We start from the raw sequence: 16,461 nt of genomic DNA, 5'->3' as shown, positions 1-16,461 counted from the left end.
AAAGAATGTTCCCGATGGTGGGGGAATCCAGAACTAGGGGTCATAGTTTGAGGATAAGGGGGTAAACCTTTTAGGACTGAGGTGAGGAGAAATTTCTTCACCCAGAGGGTGGTGAATGTGTGGAATTCACTACCACAGGAAGTTGTTGAGGCCAAAACGTTGTGTGATTTCAAGAAGAAATTAGATATAGCTCTTGCGGCTAAAGGGATCAAGGGAAATGGGGAAGGGAAAGGGGGATCAGGATATTGAATTTGATGATCAGCCATGATCATAATGAATGGCGGAGAAGGCTCAAAGGGCTGAATGGCCTCCTCCTGCTTCTAGTTTCTATGTTAAACCTTCCTTCACGCATTCACCCATTGGATCTCAGCAAGCTCTTCCACGATGGAAAGGGCATCAAGGCCCAATCCAGCACCCATCCAATGCACATCTGTGTGGCACTTTTCCTCTTCCCAGTCACTAGGTAGTGGCCATCCTCACAAGATCTCTTGTCCTCGCCGGTGCGGCTGCAGTGAGGGAAACCACAGATGATCAGCCATGATCATATTGAATGGCAGAGAAGGCTCGAAGGGCTGAATGGCCTCCTCCTGTTCCTATTTTATATGTTTCTACATGGGTTCAAATCCCACCATGGGATCTGGAGAGTTTCATCCAATTAATTAAATAATTCTAGAATTTAAAAGAAAATGGCTTCCATCAGTCATGATGGGCCACCAAATTACCGGCTGTGCAGTTCTAAAAACTGTAACAACTTCAATCAGGCCATTGAGGGTGGCCTATTGGAGTATGAACTCCCTGATTAAGGAGGAGCCTTTTCCTTGTATTTAACCAGGTGTGTCAGTTCCTCTGGCATTCCCGGAGGTAGACTGCTGACTGCGAGCACTCTGTGTACTGCTGTTGGGATTGTAAATAAAGGAATCTTGGTGAAGGGACTTCCGCCTCTGAGGACTTATTATAAAAACCCAGCTGGTTCACTAATGTCCTTAGAGAAGGAAATCTGCCGTCCTTACCCAGTCCGGTTCATATGTGACTCCAGTACCATAGCAATGACTCCATTGACTCTGTCTGCACTTCCCGCTGCCTTGGCAAAGCAGCCGGCATAATCAAGGACCCCACGCACCCCGGACATTCTCTCTTCCACCTTCTTCCTTCAGGAAAGTCTGAGGTCACGTACCAACCGACACAAGAACAGCTTCTTCCCTGCTGCTGTCAGACTTCTGAATGGACCTACCTCGCATTAAGTTGATCTTCCTCTACACCCTAGCTATAACTGTATGACTAGCTATCCTCTCTCACTACCCAAAACTGCAAGAAACTACAAAGTATCGCGAATGTAGCCCAATCCATCTCGCAAACCAGCCTCCCATCCACTGACTCTGTCTACACTTCCCGCTGCCTCGCAAAGCAGCCAGCATAATTAAGGACCTCGCGCACCCCGGACATTCCCTCTTCCACCTTCTTCCGTCGGGAAAAAGATACACAAGTCTGAGGTCACGTACCAACCGACTCAAGAACAGCTTCTTCCCTGCTGCTGTCAGACTACCTTGCATTAAGTTGATCTTCCTCTACACCCTAGCTATGACTGTAACACTACATTCTGCACCCTCACCTTTCCTTCTCTATGAACGGTATGCTTTGTCTGTATAGCGCGCAAGAAACAATACTTTTCACTGTACACTAATACATGTGACAATAATAAATCAAATCAAATCAGATGGGATGGTTGACTGTCAAATGGCCTCGCAAGCCACTCAGTTCTATTCTAGAAGCTGGCTCGCCGTCACCCTCTGAAGGGGTATTTAGGGACTGGCAATAAATGCCACCCTTGCCAGCGACAGCCACGTCCTACAAAGACACAATTCCCTCAGCATAAGGCCACTGAAGGATGTTCAACTCAAAAATCAGTGCTCCCTCCCAAGTCTCACTCCCGCATGAAACAGGAACCATGCAGGACTGACACTCGGAAATCGATCGGAATTTCCCTGCTTACAGCACTTGGGATCATGTGACTGTCCACATGATCAGACTTCCTCTTCAGAACACTTATCTCACCAAGCGTGCTGTCACGGTGAGGAACCCTGGATAAAATATTCAAGGGATATTTCTGCTTGCTTGGAGCAGAGAGGTGAACCTTCAGTCATGACCACGGGGAGCGGTTGAAGCAGAAAGTACTGATACATTTTGGGGGAATCTAGACAAGCAAATGAGTGAGACGGGAATGGAGGCTTGAGTGAAGGATGGCCACCAGCATGGACTGAAGGGGCTGAATGGCCTGTTTCCGTACCATCTATGCTGTACAATCTTGTGTAGGGTTCTTGCTTCCAGTCAATATTTTTACGACGCAGAGGTGACTCTTCCCTTTGCTCGATTTTGGAACCACCCAAAGGGATATATCTCACCTCGCAATCTTGTACGAGTGTGCGTGAGGGAGTAGAAAGTTATTGGTTTTGGTAAATTAAAGCAGGGTCTGACACTCTCCATCAGGAACAATTAACAGGTCTTTATTGTTTTTAAACCTTATTAAGACAATTAACAAATTGATGGATTGGCCATGCTAAATTGCCCCTTAGTGTCAGGGGGACAAGCGTGGGGTTATGGGGATAGGGCTAGGGTGGGATTGTAGTTGGTGCAGACTTGATGGGCCGAATGGCCTTCTTCCGCACTGTAGGATTCTATGCAGCAAAGCCACTCAGCCCCTCAAGCCTGTTCCACCATTCAATTCAATCCAGGTGATCCGTACCTCAATGCAAAGATCATTCTCATTCTCCCACTAGCTGCCTAGCTCTGGAATCCCTTCAAATCTCACCGACTATCCACCTCTCTCGTCTCTTTAGGACACTGCTTAAAACCTACCTCATTGTCCAAACCCGTGGTTAGATGTTCCAGAGTCTCCTCAATGTGGTTTCAGTGCCACATTTATGATGGCAGATTTAGGTTAATAACATTGCTGTGAAGAGCTTCACCACATTAAAGGTGGTATATAAAGGCAGGTTGTTGTTGGTGTGTTTTGCAGCTTGTTTCCTTTTTATTCATTCGTGGGTCATGGGTGTTGCTGGCTGGGCCGGCATTTATTGTCCATCCCTAGTTGTCCTTGAACTGAGTGTCTCACTAGGCCATTTCAGGGGGCAGTTGAGAGTCAACCACATTGCTGTGGCTCTGGAGTCACATGTAGGCCAGATCAGGTAAGGACGGCAGATTTCCTTCACTAAAGGGTCATTGGGGCAGCATGGTGGCACAGTGGTTAGCACTGCTGCCTCACAGCGCCAGGGACCCGGGTTCGATTCCTGGCTTGGGTCACTGTCTGTGCGGAGTTTGCATGTTCTTCCCGTGTCTGCATGAGTGCTCCGGTTTCCTCCCACAGTCCAAAAGGCGTGCTGGTTAGGGTGCATTGGCCGTGCTAAATTCTCCCTCAGTGTACCCGAACAGGCGCCGGAGTGTGGCGACTAGGGGATTTTTAAAAAAGTTTTAAAGTTTATTTATTAGTCACAAGTAAGACTTACATTACACTGTAATGAAGTTACTGTGAAAATGTAATGTGTTAATGTAAGCCTACTTGTGACACTAATAAATAAACTTTCAACTTAGTGAACCAGATGGGTTTTTCTGACAATGGTTTCATGGTAATCGGTAGATTCTTAATTCCAGATATTTTTTATTGAATTCAAATTCCACCATCTGCCGTGGCGGGATTCGAACCCGGGTCCCCAGAGCATGAGCAGAGTTTCTGGATTAATAGTCCGGCGATAATAGCACTCGGCTATCGCCTCCCCGATTAATGGAGCTTCACAGTAACTTCATTGCAGTGTTAACGTAAGCCAACTGGTGACACTAATGAATAAACTTTAAAAAATACGCATTGGCCGTGCTAAATTCTCCCTCAGTGTTACCCGAACAGGTGCTGGAGTGTGGCGACTGGGGGATTTTCTCAGTAAATTCATTGCAGTGTTAATGTAAGCCTACTTGCGACATTAATGAGTAAACTCCAACTTAACATCTGCTAAGCTACATCCAAATGAGAGGGCAAATTAATACTGTCATTATTAAAATTACAAGGTCAATACCTCATCTGAAAGACGGCACCTCTGACTGTGAGGCACTCCTGCGCTGAGAGACTCTTGAGTGCTCAAGATGTTGGGGGTGGGATTTGAAACCACGGACTTCTCGGAGAAAACAACTGGCACAAAAAATGAGATCATTGTTGCAGTAATTCAGCAGAGCAAAAGTCTTCAGGAAATCAGCAATCTCTATTTCTGATTTGCGGGCGATGTGCAAGGCGTCTCTGCACCGCTACAATACAAAACAGCCCAAGGAAACTGAGCAAAGATGTGCAAGCTGCCTTTCGCTGGGCGGAGCCAGCAGGGAGCTTGGGAGGTGGGCCTATACCCACGGGGTTAGCCTCCTTGATTTGATTTGATTTATTATTGTCACGTCTTAGCACACAGTGAAAAGTATTGTTTCTTGCGCGCGATACAGACAAAGCATACCGTTCATAGAGAAGGAAAGGAGAGAGTGCAGAATGGAGTGTTACAGTCATAGCTAGGGTGTAGAGAAAGATCAACTTAACGCAAGGTAGGCCCATTCAAAAGTCTGACGGCAGCAGGGAAGAAGCTGTTCTTGAGTCGGTTTGGTACGTGACCTCAGACTTTTGAATCTTTTTCCAAACGGAAGAAGGTGGAAGAGAGAATGTCCGGGGTGCGTGGCGTCCTTAATTATTGCTGGCTGCTTTGCCGAGGCAGCGGGAAGTGTAGACAGAGTCAATGGATGGGAGGCTGGGTTTGCCTGAAGGATTGGCTACATTCACGACCTTTTGTAGTTTCTTGCGGTCTTGGGCAGAGCAGGAGCCAGACCAAGCTGTGATACAACCAGAAAGGATGCTTTCTATGGTGCATCCGTAAAAGTTGGTGAGAGGCGTAGCTGACATGCCAAATTTCCTTAGTCTTCTGAGAAAGTAGAGGCGTTCCTTGAACACTGCACTTGCGGCCGGCGTGTCTAAATTCCCGAAAATCGGTTAACAGAAATATCGCTAAATATCACTTGCACAGCGCTTCTAACCCAGCTAAAATGTTCCAAGAGCTTTCCTTGGTGTGACATCAAACAGAATTAGACCCTGAATTACAAAAAGGTAATGACGGCACGGTGGCACAGTGGTTAGTACTGCTGTCTCATAGCGCCAGGGACCCATAGAACCATAGAAAATTACAGCTCAGAAACAGGCCTTTTGGCCCTTCTTGTCTGTGCCGAACCATTTTTTGCCTAGTCCCACTGACCTGCACTTGGACCATATCCCTCCACACCCCTCTCATCCATGAACCCGTCCAAGTTTTTCTTAAATGTTAAAAGTGACCCCGCATTTACCACTTTATCCGGCAGCTCATTCCACACTCCCACCACTCTCTGCGTGAAGAAGCCCCCCCTAATATTCCCTTTAAACTTTTCTCCTTTCACCCTTAACCCATGCCCTCTGGCTTTTTTCTCCCCTAGCCTCAGCGGAAAAAGCCTGCTTGCATTCACTCTATCTATGCCCATCAAAATCTTATACGCCTCTATCAAATCTCCCCTCATTCTTCTACGCTCCAGGGAATAAAGTCCCAACCTATTCAATCTCTCTCTGTAACTCAGCTTCTCAAGTCCCGGCAACATCCTTGTGAACCTTCTCTGCACTCTTTCAACCTTATTTACATCCTTCCTGTAACGAGGTGACCAAAACTGTACACAATATTCTAAATTCGGCCTCACCAATGCCTCATATAACCTGACCATAACACTTCAACTTTTATACTCGATACTCCGATTTATAAAGGCCAATGTACCAAAGGCGATCTTTACGACCCTATCCACCTGTGACGTCACTTTTAGGGAATTCTGTACCTGTATTCCCAGATCCCTCTGTTCAACTGCACTCTTCAGAGTCCTACCATTTACCCTGTACGTTCTAATTGGGTTTGTCCTTCCAAAGTGCAATATCTCACACTTGTCTGTGTTAAATTCCATTTGCCATTTTTCAGCCCATTTTTTTAGTTGGTCCAAATCCCTCTGCAAGCTTTGAAAACCTTCCTCACTGTCCACTATACCTCTTTGTATCATCAGCAAATTTGCTGACCCAATTTACCACATTATCATCCAGATCATTGATATAGATGACAAACAGCAATGGACCCAACACCGATCCCTGCGGCACACCACTAGTCACTGGCCTCCACTCAGAGAAGCAATCCTCCACAACCACTCTCTGGCTTCTTCCATTGAGCCAGTGTCTAATCCAATTTACGACCTCCCCATGTATACCCAGCGACTGAACCTTCCTAACTAACCTCCCATGAGGGACCTTGTCAAAGGCCTTGCTGAAATCCAGGTAGACAACATCCACCGCCTTCCCTTCATCCACTTTCCTGGTAACCTCCTCGAAAAACTCTAATAGATTGGTCAAACATGACGTACCACGCACAAAGCCATGTTGACTCTCCCGAATAAGTCCCTGTCTATCCAAATATTTGTAGATCCTATCCCTTATCACTCCTTCCAATAACTTGCCCACCACCGACATCAAACTTACTGGATATAATTTCCCGGATTTCTTTTGGAACCTTTTTTAAACAACGGAACAACATGAGCCACTCTCCAATCATCCGGCACCTCCCCCGTGAATACTGACATTTTAAATATGTCTGCCAGGGCCCCTGCAAGTTCAACACTAGCTTCCCTCAAGGTCCGTAATACCCTGTCCGGTCCTGGGGATTTATCCACTCTGATTTGCCTCAAGACAGCAAGCACCTCCTCCCCTTTAATCTGTAAAGGTTCCATGACCTCCATACCTGTTTGCCCTATTTCCGTAGACTCCATGCCCGTTTCCTCAGTAAATACCGATGCAAAAAAACCATTTAGTATCTCCCCCATCTCTTTTGGTTCCATACACAGTCTACCACTCTGGTCTTCAAGAGGACCAATTTTATCCCTCACTATCCTTTTGCTCCTAACATACCTATAGAAGCTCTTTGGATTTTCCTTCACTCTGTCTGCCAAAGCAACCTCATGTCTTCTTTTAGCCCTCCTAATTTCCCTCTTAAGTAGCTTCTTGCACTTTTTATACTCCTCGAGCATCTGATCTGTTCCTTGCTGCCTGTACATTTCATACAACTCTCTCTTCCTCTTAATCAGTGTTACAATCTCCCTCGAGAACCAAGGTTCCTTATTCCTATTTACTTGCCTTTAATCCTGACAGGAACATACAAACTCTGCACTCTCAAAATTTCTCCTTTGAAGGCCTCCCACTTTCCATTTACATCCTTACCAGAGAACAGCCTGTGCCAATCCACACTTCCCAGATCCCTTCTCATTTCATCAAATTTGGCCTTTTTCCAGTTCAGAACTTCAACCCGAGGACCAGATCTATCCTTATCCATGATCAGGTTGAAACTAATGGCATTATGATCAATGGATCCAAAGTGTTCCCTCACACTCACATCCATCACCTGCCCTAACTCATTTCCCAATAGGAGATCCAATATCGCATCCTCTCTAGTTGGCACCTCTATATACTGATGTAGAAAATTCTCCTGAACACATTTTACAAACTCTACCCTGTCTAAACCTTTAACAGTATGCGAGTCCCAATCTATATGTGGAAAATTAAAATCCCCTACTATCACAACTTTGTGTTTCTTGCAGTTGTCAGCTGTCTCTCTGCTGATTTGCTCCTCCAATTCATAGAATCATAGAAACCCTGCAGTACAGAAAGAGGCCATTCGGCCCATCGAGTCTGCACCATCCACAATCCCACCCAGGCCCTACCCCCATATCCCTACATATTTTACCCACTAATTCCTCCAACCTACGCATCTCAGGACACTAAGGGGCAATTTTAGCATGGCCAATCAACCTAACCCGCACATCTTTGGACTGTGGGAGGAAACCGGAGCACCCAGAGGAAACCCACGCAAACACGAGGAGAATGTGCAAACTCCACACAGACAGTGACCCGAGCCGGGAATCGAACCCAGGTCCCTGGAGCTGTGAAGCAGCAGTGCTAACCACTGTGCTACCGTGCCGCCCCATTCCACCACATCTCGCTGACTATTGGGTGGTCTATAATACAACACCATTAATGTGGTCATACCTTTCCTGTTTCTCAGCTCCACCCATAGGGCCTCTGTAGACAAGCTCCCTAATCTATCCTGCCTGAGTACCGCTGTAACATTTTCCCTAACCAACAATGCCACCCCCCCACCTTTTATCCCTCTGCCTCTATCCCGCCTGAAACATTGGAACCCCGGAACATTGAGCTGCCAGTCCTGCCCCTCCTGTAGCCAAGTTTCACTAATGGCTATAATGTCATATTTCCATGTATCTACTCACGCCTTCAGCTCATCTGCCTTCCCCACAATACTCCTGGCATTGAAATAGACACACCTCAAAAGGTTATTTCCACCACACTCAACCCTTCCATTTGTGATTTTACTTGAACTAACCTGTCTTTTTACCCCTGCTCCACTATCTGCTCTGGCACTCTGGTTCCCACCCCCCTGCAAATCTAGTTTAAACGCACCCCAATAACACTAGCAAACCTCCCTGCAAGTATATTGGTCCCCTTGTAGTTTAGGTGTAACCCGTCTCTCTTGTACAGGTCCCACCTGCCCCAGAAGAGGTCCCAATGATCCAAGAATCGGAAACCCTGCCCCCTACGCCAGTTCCTCAGCCACGTGTTCATCCGCCCAAGCATGACCCGGGTTCGATTCCAGCCTCGGGTGTCTGTGTGGAGTTTGCACGTTCTCCCCGTGTCTGCGTGGGTTTCCTCCTGGTGCTCTGATTTCCTCCCACATTCCAAAGATGTGCTGGTTAGGTGGATTGGCCATGCTAAATTGCCCCATAGTGTCAGATGGCAGGGGGGGAAGGGGGGGAATCAGGATATTGAATTCGATGATCAGCCATAATCATAATGAATGGTGGAGCAGGCTAGACCCGCTGAATGGCCTCCTCCTGCTTCTAGTTTCTATGTGAATCTGGAATGCTCCATAGAGGCCGGAACTGGAGGTCTGAGGGTGCTAGGAGGAAGATCCAAGTTTGGGATGGAGAAACATTTCCAAGGAAACAGGGAAGAAGCTTTCTCCTGCATCTGTCCATGATTACTGAAGGAATGGAAGACACTCTTCTGAACATCACTGACTGATGTTCTCATTACTTCCTGCGTGAGAGACAGTATTTTTATAGAACCTCTTTTTTTATGCTCCAGTGGGATCTGTTTGCTGATGTTTGATTAGCACGTACAGTCAGTTCCTCTGTATTTTTTCATTCTCCTTTCTGCTCCCCTCGGCTGTACAAACACCCAGTTCAATGGAACACTGGAAGGACTAAATGACAGGGACAGGCGGCACGGACCAGCTTTGTTTCCCTCTGAATACACAAGGGGTGATCTCACTGAGGTGTGTGAGATGAGTAAAGGATTAGGGAGGCAATGGTGTAGTGGCATTGCCACTGGACTAGTAATCCAGAGACCCAGGGTAATCCTCTGGGGACCCGGGTTCGAATCCCGCCACGGGAGATTGTGAAATTTAAATTCAATGAAAATCTGGAATTAAAAGTCTAATGACCATTGTTGGGGCGGCACAGTGGTTAGCGCAGCTGCCTCACAGTTCCAGGGATCCAGGTTCGATTCCGGCCTTGGGTCACTGTCTGTGTGGAGTCTGCACATTCTCCCCGTGTCTGCGTGGGTTTCCTCCGGGTGCTCCAGTTTCCCCCCACACTCCAAAGATGTGCGGGTTAGGTTGATTGGCCATGCTAAAATTGACCGTAGTGTCAGGGGGATTAGCGGGGTAAATATGTGGGGTTACGGGGATAGGGCCCTGGTGGGATTGTGGTCGGTGCAGACATGATGGGCTGAAGGGCCTCCTTCTGCACTGTAACATTTCTGTGTGAGTGTGAGATTCCGGACAGTCTTTTCAGATTAGGGGTTATGGAGCCAAGGCAGGTGGGTGGAGTTCAGAGACAGACTGACCATGATCTAACTGATTGGCAGAATAGGTTCCTGGGGGGGGGGGAGTAAGCTTGGCCAATCCACCTAACCTGCAAAATTTACCGCTAGGTAATAGGTGGCACAGTGGTTAGCACTGCTGCCTCACAGCGCCAGGGACCCGGGTTCAATTCCCAGCTTGGGTCACTGTCTGTGCGGAGTCTGCACATTCTCCCCGTGTCTGCGTGGGTTTCCTCCGAGTGCTCCGGTTTCCTCCCACAGTCTGAAAGACGAGCGGGTTAGGGTGCATTGGCCGTGCTAAATTCTCCCTCAGTGTTACCCGAACAGGCGCCGGAGTGTGGCGGCGAGGGGATTTTCACAGTAACTTCACTGCAGTGTTAATGTAATCCTACCTGTGACACTAATAAATAAGCCTGTCCCCAGGCTCCCGGTGATAGATTATTTGAGCAACCAGCCCGACATTGCCGGCATGGTCATTGCTGTATTCTGGCGCTTTGATGTACAGGAATCGGCCGTGTTGAATTCTGCATCCGACTCTCCCCAAATACCCTCTGTCTATGAGAGCAGTACTTCGAAAATAGCTGCCTGATTGGCTGTGGAGAGGACGACATGGAAGGGCGGCACGGTAGCACAGTGGTTAGCACTGCTGCTTCACAGCTCCAGGGTCCTGGGTTCGATTCCCGGCTCGGGTCACTGTCTGTGTGGAGTTTGCACATTCTCCTCGTGTCTGCGTGGGTTTCCTCCGGGTGCTCCGGTTTCCTCCCACAGTCCAAAGATGTGTGGGTTAGGTTGATTGGCCAGGTTAAAAATTGTCCCTGAGATGTGTCGTTAGAGGGATTAGTGGGTAAATATGTGGGGGTAGGGCCTGGGTGGGATTGTGGTCGGTGCAGACTCGATGGGCCGAATGGCCTCCTTCTGCACTGTAGGGTTTCTATGTTTCTATGACATAAATGGAAGCCACCGCTTAAAGTTAAAGTTTATTTATTAGTGTCAGAAGTCGGCTTACATTCACACTGCAATGAAGTTACTGTGAAAATCCCCCAGTCACCACACTGTTCGGATACACTGAGGGAACATTTAGCCTGGCCAATGCACCCTAACCAGCACGTCTTTGGATTGTGGGGATTTAATAACTCCACGGAGGCGAAAGTCCCGTCACCAAGTTACTTTAGTTACACCATACATCTGTACACGGCCAGCTCTCCAGTTGCTCCCTGCTGAATGCAGGATGGGAGTCTGACACACCTGCTTTAAATAGGGAGCATGAGGCTCCCTGATTTAACCACCAATTAGGACTCATCAGTAGCTCTTTCGGGTACCAACATAGTAAACTAACTCAAACTAACTTAGGGAGAAAGTAAAAGGGGCAGCTCCCCAAAAGGAGGGGGAACAGCCCGAACCAAAAACCAACTCACAAAGGAAACTTAAAACATTAAATCAAAATGTGATTATCGGGGTCTATAATGCACCCCAGCCCCTGCGGTGCCCAGTGGGTGCGGAAGGCGTCAACTGCGCCCGTGGACATTGCATGTTCCCTCTCCAGGGACACCTGGCCGCGAATATAGCCGCGGTAGAGGGGCAGAGAGTCAGGATGGATGAAGGACTCATCAGGTAGTTCAAACCCTAGCAAGCCAACCTCATTAGCCTGGCTGAAGTCAGCACAGGAAGGAAACCGGAGCACCCGGGGGAAACCCACGCAGACACGGGGGAGAGCGTGCAGACTCCGCACAGACAGCGACCCAAGGCCGGGAATCGAACCCGGGACCCTGGCGTCGTGAGGCAGCAGCGCTGACCCACTGTGCCGCCCTTAACAGAGAACAGAATCGAGGAGCGAGAGGCAAGGGTACCCAAAGTAGGGGGAGGTGGGGGGAGGGTCCGCCATTAAAAAGATAAATAAAACACGACGACAGAGGCTTTCTCGTTCCCCATTTCACAACTTCCTCCCTGAGTGATTTATAAGCGTCGGTGCGGCTTGAAGACGGGTTTCAATTTCACCGCCTGTAGGCGGAGACAGCAAGCTGAGTTCACACCCACCAACTGGTCTGCACAGTCAGAGCAGAAACTCACAGTGGAGTCGGGGGGGGGGGGTGGTCTGCTTGAACTGGAGTACACACACACCTAACCTATTTCCAAAAAACAAAGGTTTGAAAAATGATGAAGAAGCAGCTGAATCGGATGTTACAATTGGCAAACCATACTGCGGCAAGGTAGGAACCAGGCTGGAGGCTGGAGTAAAACTTTTCAAATGCGTTTGTCTCTTGGTTTTGCAATACTTGGAATTAGGAAGTAACTGACTCACCAATATATTTAACTCTACCGTTCTTTGGTTAGATTAAAAATAAAGGCATTTACTGTTGTCAATCAGTAATAATTGCAGTGATAAATTGTGTGACTCGGGAGAGTTAGAGGGGGTTAGACAATGGGTCTGAACCTTTTGCCATTTTTTTGCGCTGCTCAAGTTTTTCTTTGACGGTAGGAATCGGTTGGTAGTTTCAGGATGCATAAATCTACCCTTCCTTCCCCAACGCTTCTTTAAATGTTCCCTGGGTGGCAATGACCCAATGCGGATTCAGTAAGGGGTTGTTGGTGTGTGTGGGGGCGACTACATCGCGGAACTGCCCGTTGCGTCAGGATGGTGAATGTTCCGGCGGTCAAGAGTTAGACAAGACGCCCGATTGGATCAGGGAGAGCCCTTCCCCACACACGCCCGATCCTTTCAACCCGTGGTCCAGATTCGGGAAGGTTTGGCATGCCAGGACTTGTTGGCTAGCATGGGCTTGAGGGGACGATTGGCCTCCTTCTCTGCTGTAAACCATAGAATCCCTGCAGTGCAGAAAGAGACCATTCGGCCCATCGAGTCTGCACCGAATCTCCCAAAGAGCAGCCCACCCAGGCCCACCCCACCACCCTATTCTGGGTGGCACGGTGGCACACTGGTTAGCACTGCTGCCTCACAGCACCAGGGTCCCGGGTTCAATTCCCAGCTTGGGTCACTGTCTGTGTGGAGTTTGCACATTCTCCCTGTGTCTGTGTGGGTTTCCTCCGGGTGCTCCGGTTTCCTCCCCCAGTCCAAAGATGTGCGGGTTAGGTACAATGGCCATGCTAAATTGCCCCTTGGTGACCCGGGATGCATAGGTTAGAGGGATCAGTGGGGTAAATATGAGGGGTTATGGGGATAGGGCCTGGGTGGGATTGTTGTCGGTGCAGACTCAATGGGCTGAAAGAATCCCTACAACGCAGAAGGGAACCAATGAATTCTATCCCCGTAACCCCACACATTTACCATGGCCAATCCACCTAACCGACACATTTTTGGACACTAAGGGGCAATTTAGCATGGCCAATCCACCTAACCCACATATGTTTGGACACTAAGGGGAAAATTTAGCATGGCCAATCCACCTAACCGACACATCTTTGGACACTAAGGGACAATTTAGCACGGCCAATCCACCTAACCTACATATGTTTGGACACTAAGGGGAAAATTTAGCATGGCCAATCCACCTAACCGACACATCTTTGGACACTAAGGGGCAATTTAGCATGGCCAATCCACCTAGCCTACACATCTTTGGACACTAAGGGGCAATTTAGCATGGCCAATCCACCTAACCGACACATCTTTGGACACTAAGGGACAATTTAGCATGGCCAATCCACCTAGCCTACACATCTTTGGACACTAAGGGACAATTTAGCATGGCCAATCCACCTAACCGACACATCTTTGGACACTAAGGGACAATTTAGCATGGCCAATCCACCTAGCCTACACATCTTTGGACACTAAGGGGCAATTTAGCATGGCCAATCCACCTAACCGACACATCTTTGGACACTAAGGGACAATTTAGCATGGCCAATCCACCTAGCCTACACATCTTTGGACACTAAGGGACAATTTAGCACGGCCAATCCACCTAGCCTACACATCTTTGGACACTAAGGGACAATTTAGCATGGCCAATCCACCTAACCTACATATGTTTGGACACTAAGGGACAATTTGGCATGGCCAATCCCACTAACCTGCACATCTTTGGACTGTGGGAGGAAACCGGAGCACCCGGAGGAAACCCACGCAGACACGGGGAAAACGTGCAGACTCCTCACAGACAGTGACCCGAGGCTGGATTTGAACCGGGTCCCTGGTGCTGTGAGGCAGCAGTGCTAACCACTGTGCCACCGTGCCGCTCTTCCTTGAGCGCTCCTGTGTGTGGTCTTTTTTGGGGTTTCAGTGCAGAATACAATTTCGAAGACCTCTCTTCTGGATTCAGATTGGTCATTTGATGCAAGATCAGGGCCGGAATTCTCCGGCCGTTGATACCCGCCGCCGCTGTAAGCGAGGATGGAGAATTTGGCGCTCAGCCAAATCTCTGTTCACTGCAGCGGGACCGGAAAATCCCAGCCACGGGCGCGATAGGAGAATTCCACTGGCGTGGATGGCCAGAAAATTCCACCCTAGATGTTACTTGGTTAGCGTATTCCTAGGTTGTCTTCTATTGGCTTAGCTGTATCAGGACAGGGCGGCACGGCGGCACAGCGCCAGGGACCCAGGTTCGATTCCCAGCTTGGGTCACTGTCTGTGTGGAGTCTGCATGTTCTCGCCGTGTCTGCGTGGGTTTCCTCCGGGTACTCCGGTTTCCTCCCAGAATCCAAAGATGTACAGGTTAGGTGGATTGGCCATGTTAAATTGCCCCTTAGTGTATAAAGATGTGCAGGTTGGGTGGATTGGCCATGTTAAATTGCCCCTTAGTGTATAAAGATGTGCAGGTTGGGTGGATTGGCCATGCTAAATTGTCCCTTAGTGTTCAAAGATGTGCAGGTTAGGGGGATTGGCCATGCTAAATTGCCCCTTAGTGTCCAAAGATGTGCAGGTTAGGGGGATTGGCCATGCTAAATTGCCCCTTAGTGTCCAAAGATGTGCGGGTTAGGGGGATTGGCCATGCTAAATTGCCCCTTAGTGTCCAAAGATGTGCAGGTTAGGGGGATTGGCCATGCTAAATTGCCCCTTAGTGTCCCAATTTGTGTGTGGTGGATTGGCCGTGGTGAATGTGTGGGGTTACAGGGATAAGGGCAGGGAAGAGGGACTGGATAAGATGCTCTGTCAGAGAATCGGTACAGACACGATGGGCCAAATGGCCTCCTTCTGCACTGTCTGAATTCTATGATTCTCGGAGCCGGAGTCGGCCATTCAGCCCCTCAAGCCTGCTCTGCCATTCAATAGGATCATGGCGAATCTGTTTATGTTTCGAATTCCACATTCACATCTACCTCTGATAACCTTTGACCCTCCTCGCCTATCAAGAATCTATCTAGCGCCACCTTAATAATGTTCAGTGACCCCCCGCCTCCGCCTCCTTCTGAGGCAGAGGGTTCCAAAGTTGAGCAGAGCCTCGGAATTTTGTCTAGAGTTAATCCCAGTGCTGACCGTGTGTTTCTATTTCTCCTTTCTTTCACAGAAGTGAGAATTCGGAACTTCTGAGTGAAGACCTCATCCAGGTACAGATCCCAGTTCAGCGGCTGTAATGTTAACCAGACCGGCTGGAAACAAACAGATCTGCCCGCAGATCAGTGAGGGGTGGAGGCCACTCAGCCGGACCAGGATTTGTTCTTGCATCCTTCCCCTTCAGCACTCCGTCAAGAAACACTTGCTTATAATTCAAACCGCTCCCCCCCTCCCCCCCACCCCGCCCTCCCCCCTCCACCAGCCCACAGCCCTGGCTGCTCTGAACTGAGTGAGCATCCACACATCTGGGTCCGATTGCCAAGAAGGCATTACTGACCTGCATCACATATAGGGCACTCATGTCACGTCATGTTATAACTCGGAGTGTTTGTTCCTCCCAACTGAACAACCACCAAATCAGAGAATCCCTACAGTACAGAAGGAGGCCGTTCGGCCCATCGAGCCTGCACCGACAACAATTCCACCCAGGCCCTATCCCCATAACCCACATTTTACCCCGCTAATCTCCCTGACACTAAGGGGCACGGCCAATCCACCTAACCCGCACATCTTCGGACACTAAGGGGCAATTTCGCATGGCCAATCCACCTAACCTGCACATCTTTGTACATTAAGGGGCAATTTAGCATGGCCAATTACTTAATCTGCACATCTTTGGACACAAAGTGGCAATTTAGCATGGCCAATCCACCTGCCCCTCATTTTTGGAGTGTGGGAGGAAACCGGAGCACCTGCAGGAAACCCACACAGACATGGGGAGAATGTGCAAACTCCACACAGACAGTGACTCGAGGCCAGAATTGAACCCGGGGCCCTGGCACTGTGGGGCAGAAGTGCTAACCACTGTGCCACTGTGCCGGTTGGCACTGACACTTCAGTGCAATTGTGAGGGGTCACAGACATTGCAATTGTAGTATTGAGGCGTTCTAACGATCTGGTGTAGTACTGAGAGAGTACCGATACTCTAGTGTAGTACTGAGGGCGTACCGATACTCTGGTGTAGTACTGAGGGAGTACTGATACT

At 48.8% G+C, this 16,461-nt stretch overlaps 1 protein-coding gene across 3 annotated transcripts in view; it reads left to right on the top strand.

The window, feature by feature from the left end:
- The window catches only part of LOC144509048 (SH3 domain-binding protein 1-like), a 106,930-nt gene that overhangs the window by 19,795 nt on the left and 70,674 nt on the right, over nucleotides 1–16,461 (top strand). For 2 of the 3 annotated variants that reach the window (XM_078237333.1, XM_078237331.1), the window contains exon 3: nucleotides 15,430–15,469. In XM_078237333.1, coding sequence (XP_078093459.1) covers nucleotides 15,430–15,469 — 40 coding nt within the window. Of the gene's footprint in view, nucleotides 1–12,034; nucleotides 12,172–15,429; nucleotides 15,470–16,461 lie in introns of those variants that run through there. The other variant, XM_078237332.1, reaches the window with a different exon arrangement.

Source organism: Mustelus asterias, chromosome 21, assembly GCF_964213995.1.
Source record: "Mustelus asterias chromosome 21, sMusAst1.hap1.1, whole genome shotgun sequence".
NCBI lineage: Eukaryota > Metazoa > Chordata > Chondrichthyes > Carcharhiniformes > Triakidae > Mustelus > Mustelus asterias.
The sequence above is the reverse complement of the archived record's forward strand: the minus strand, read 5'-3'. Positions and strand labels throughout refer to the sequence as shown.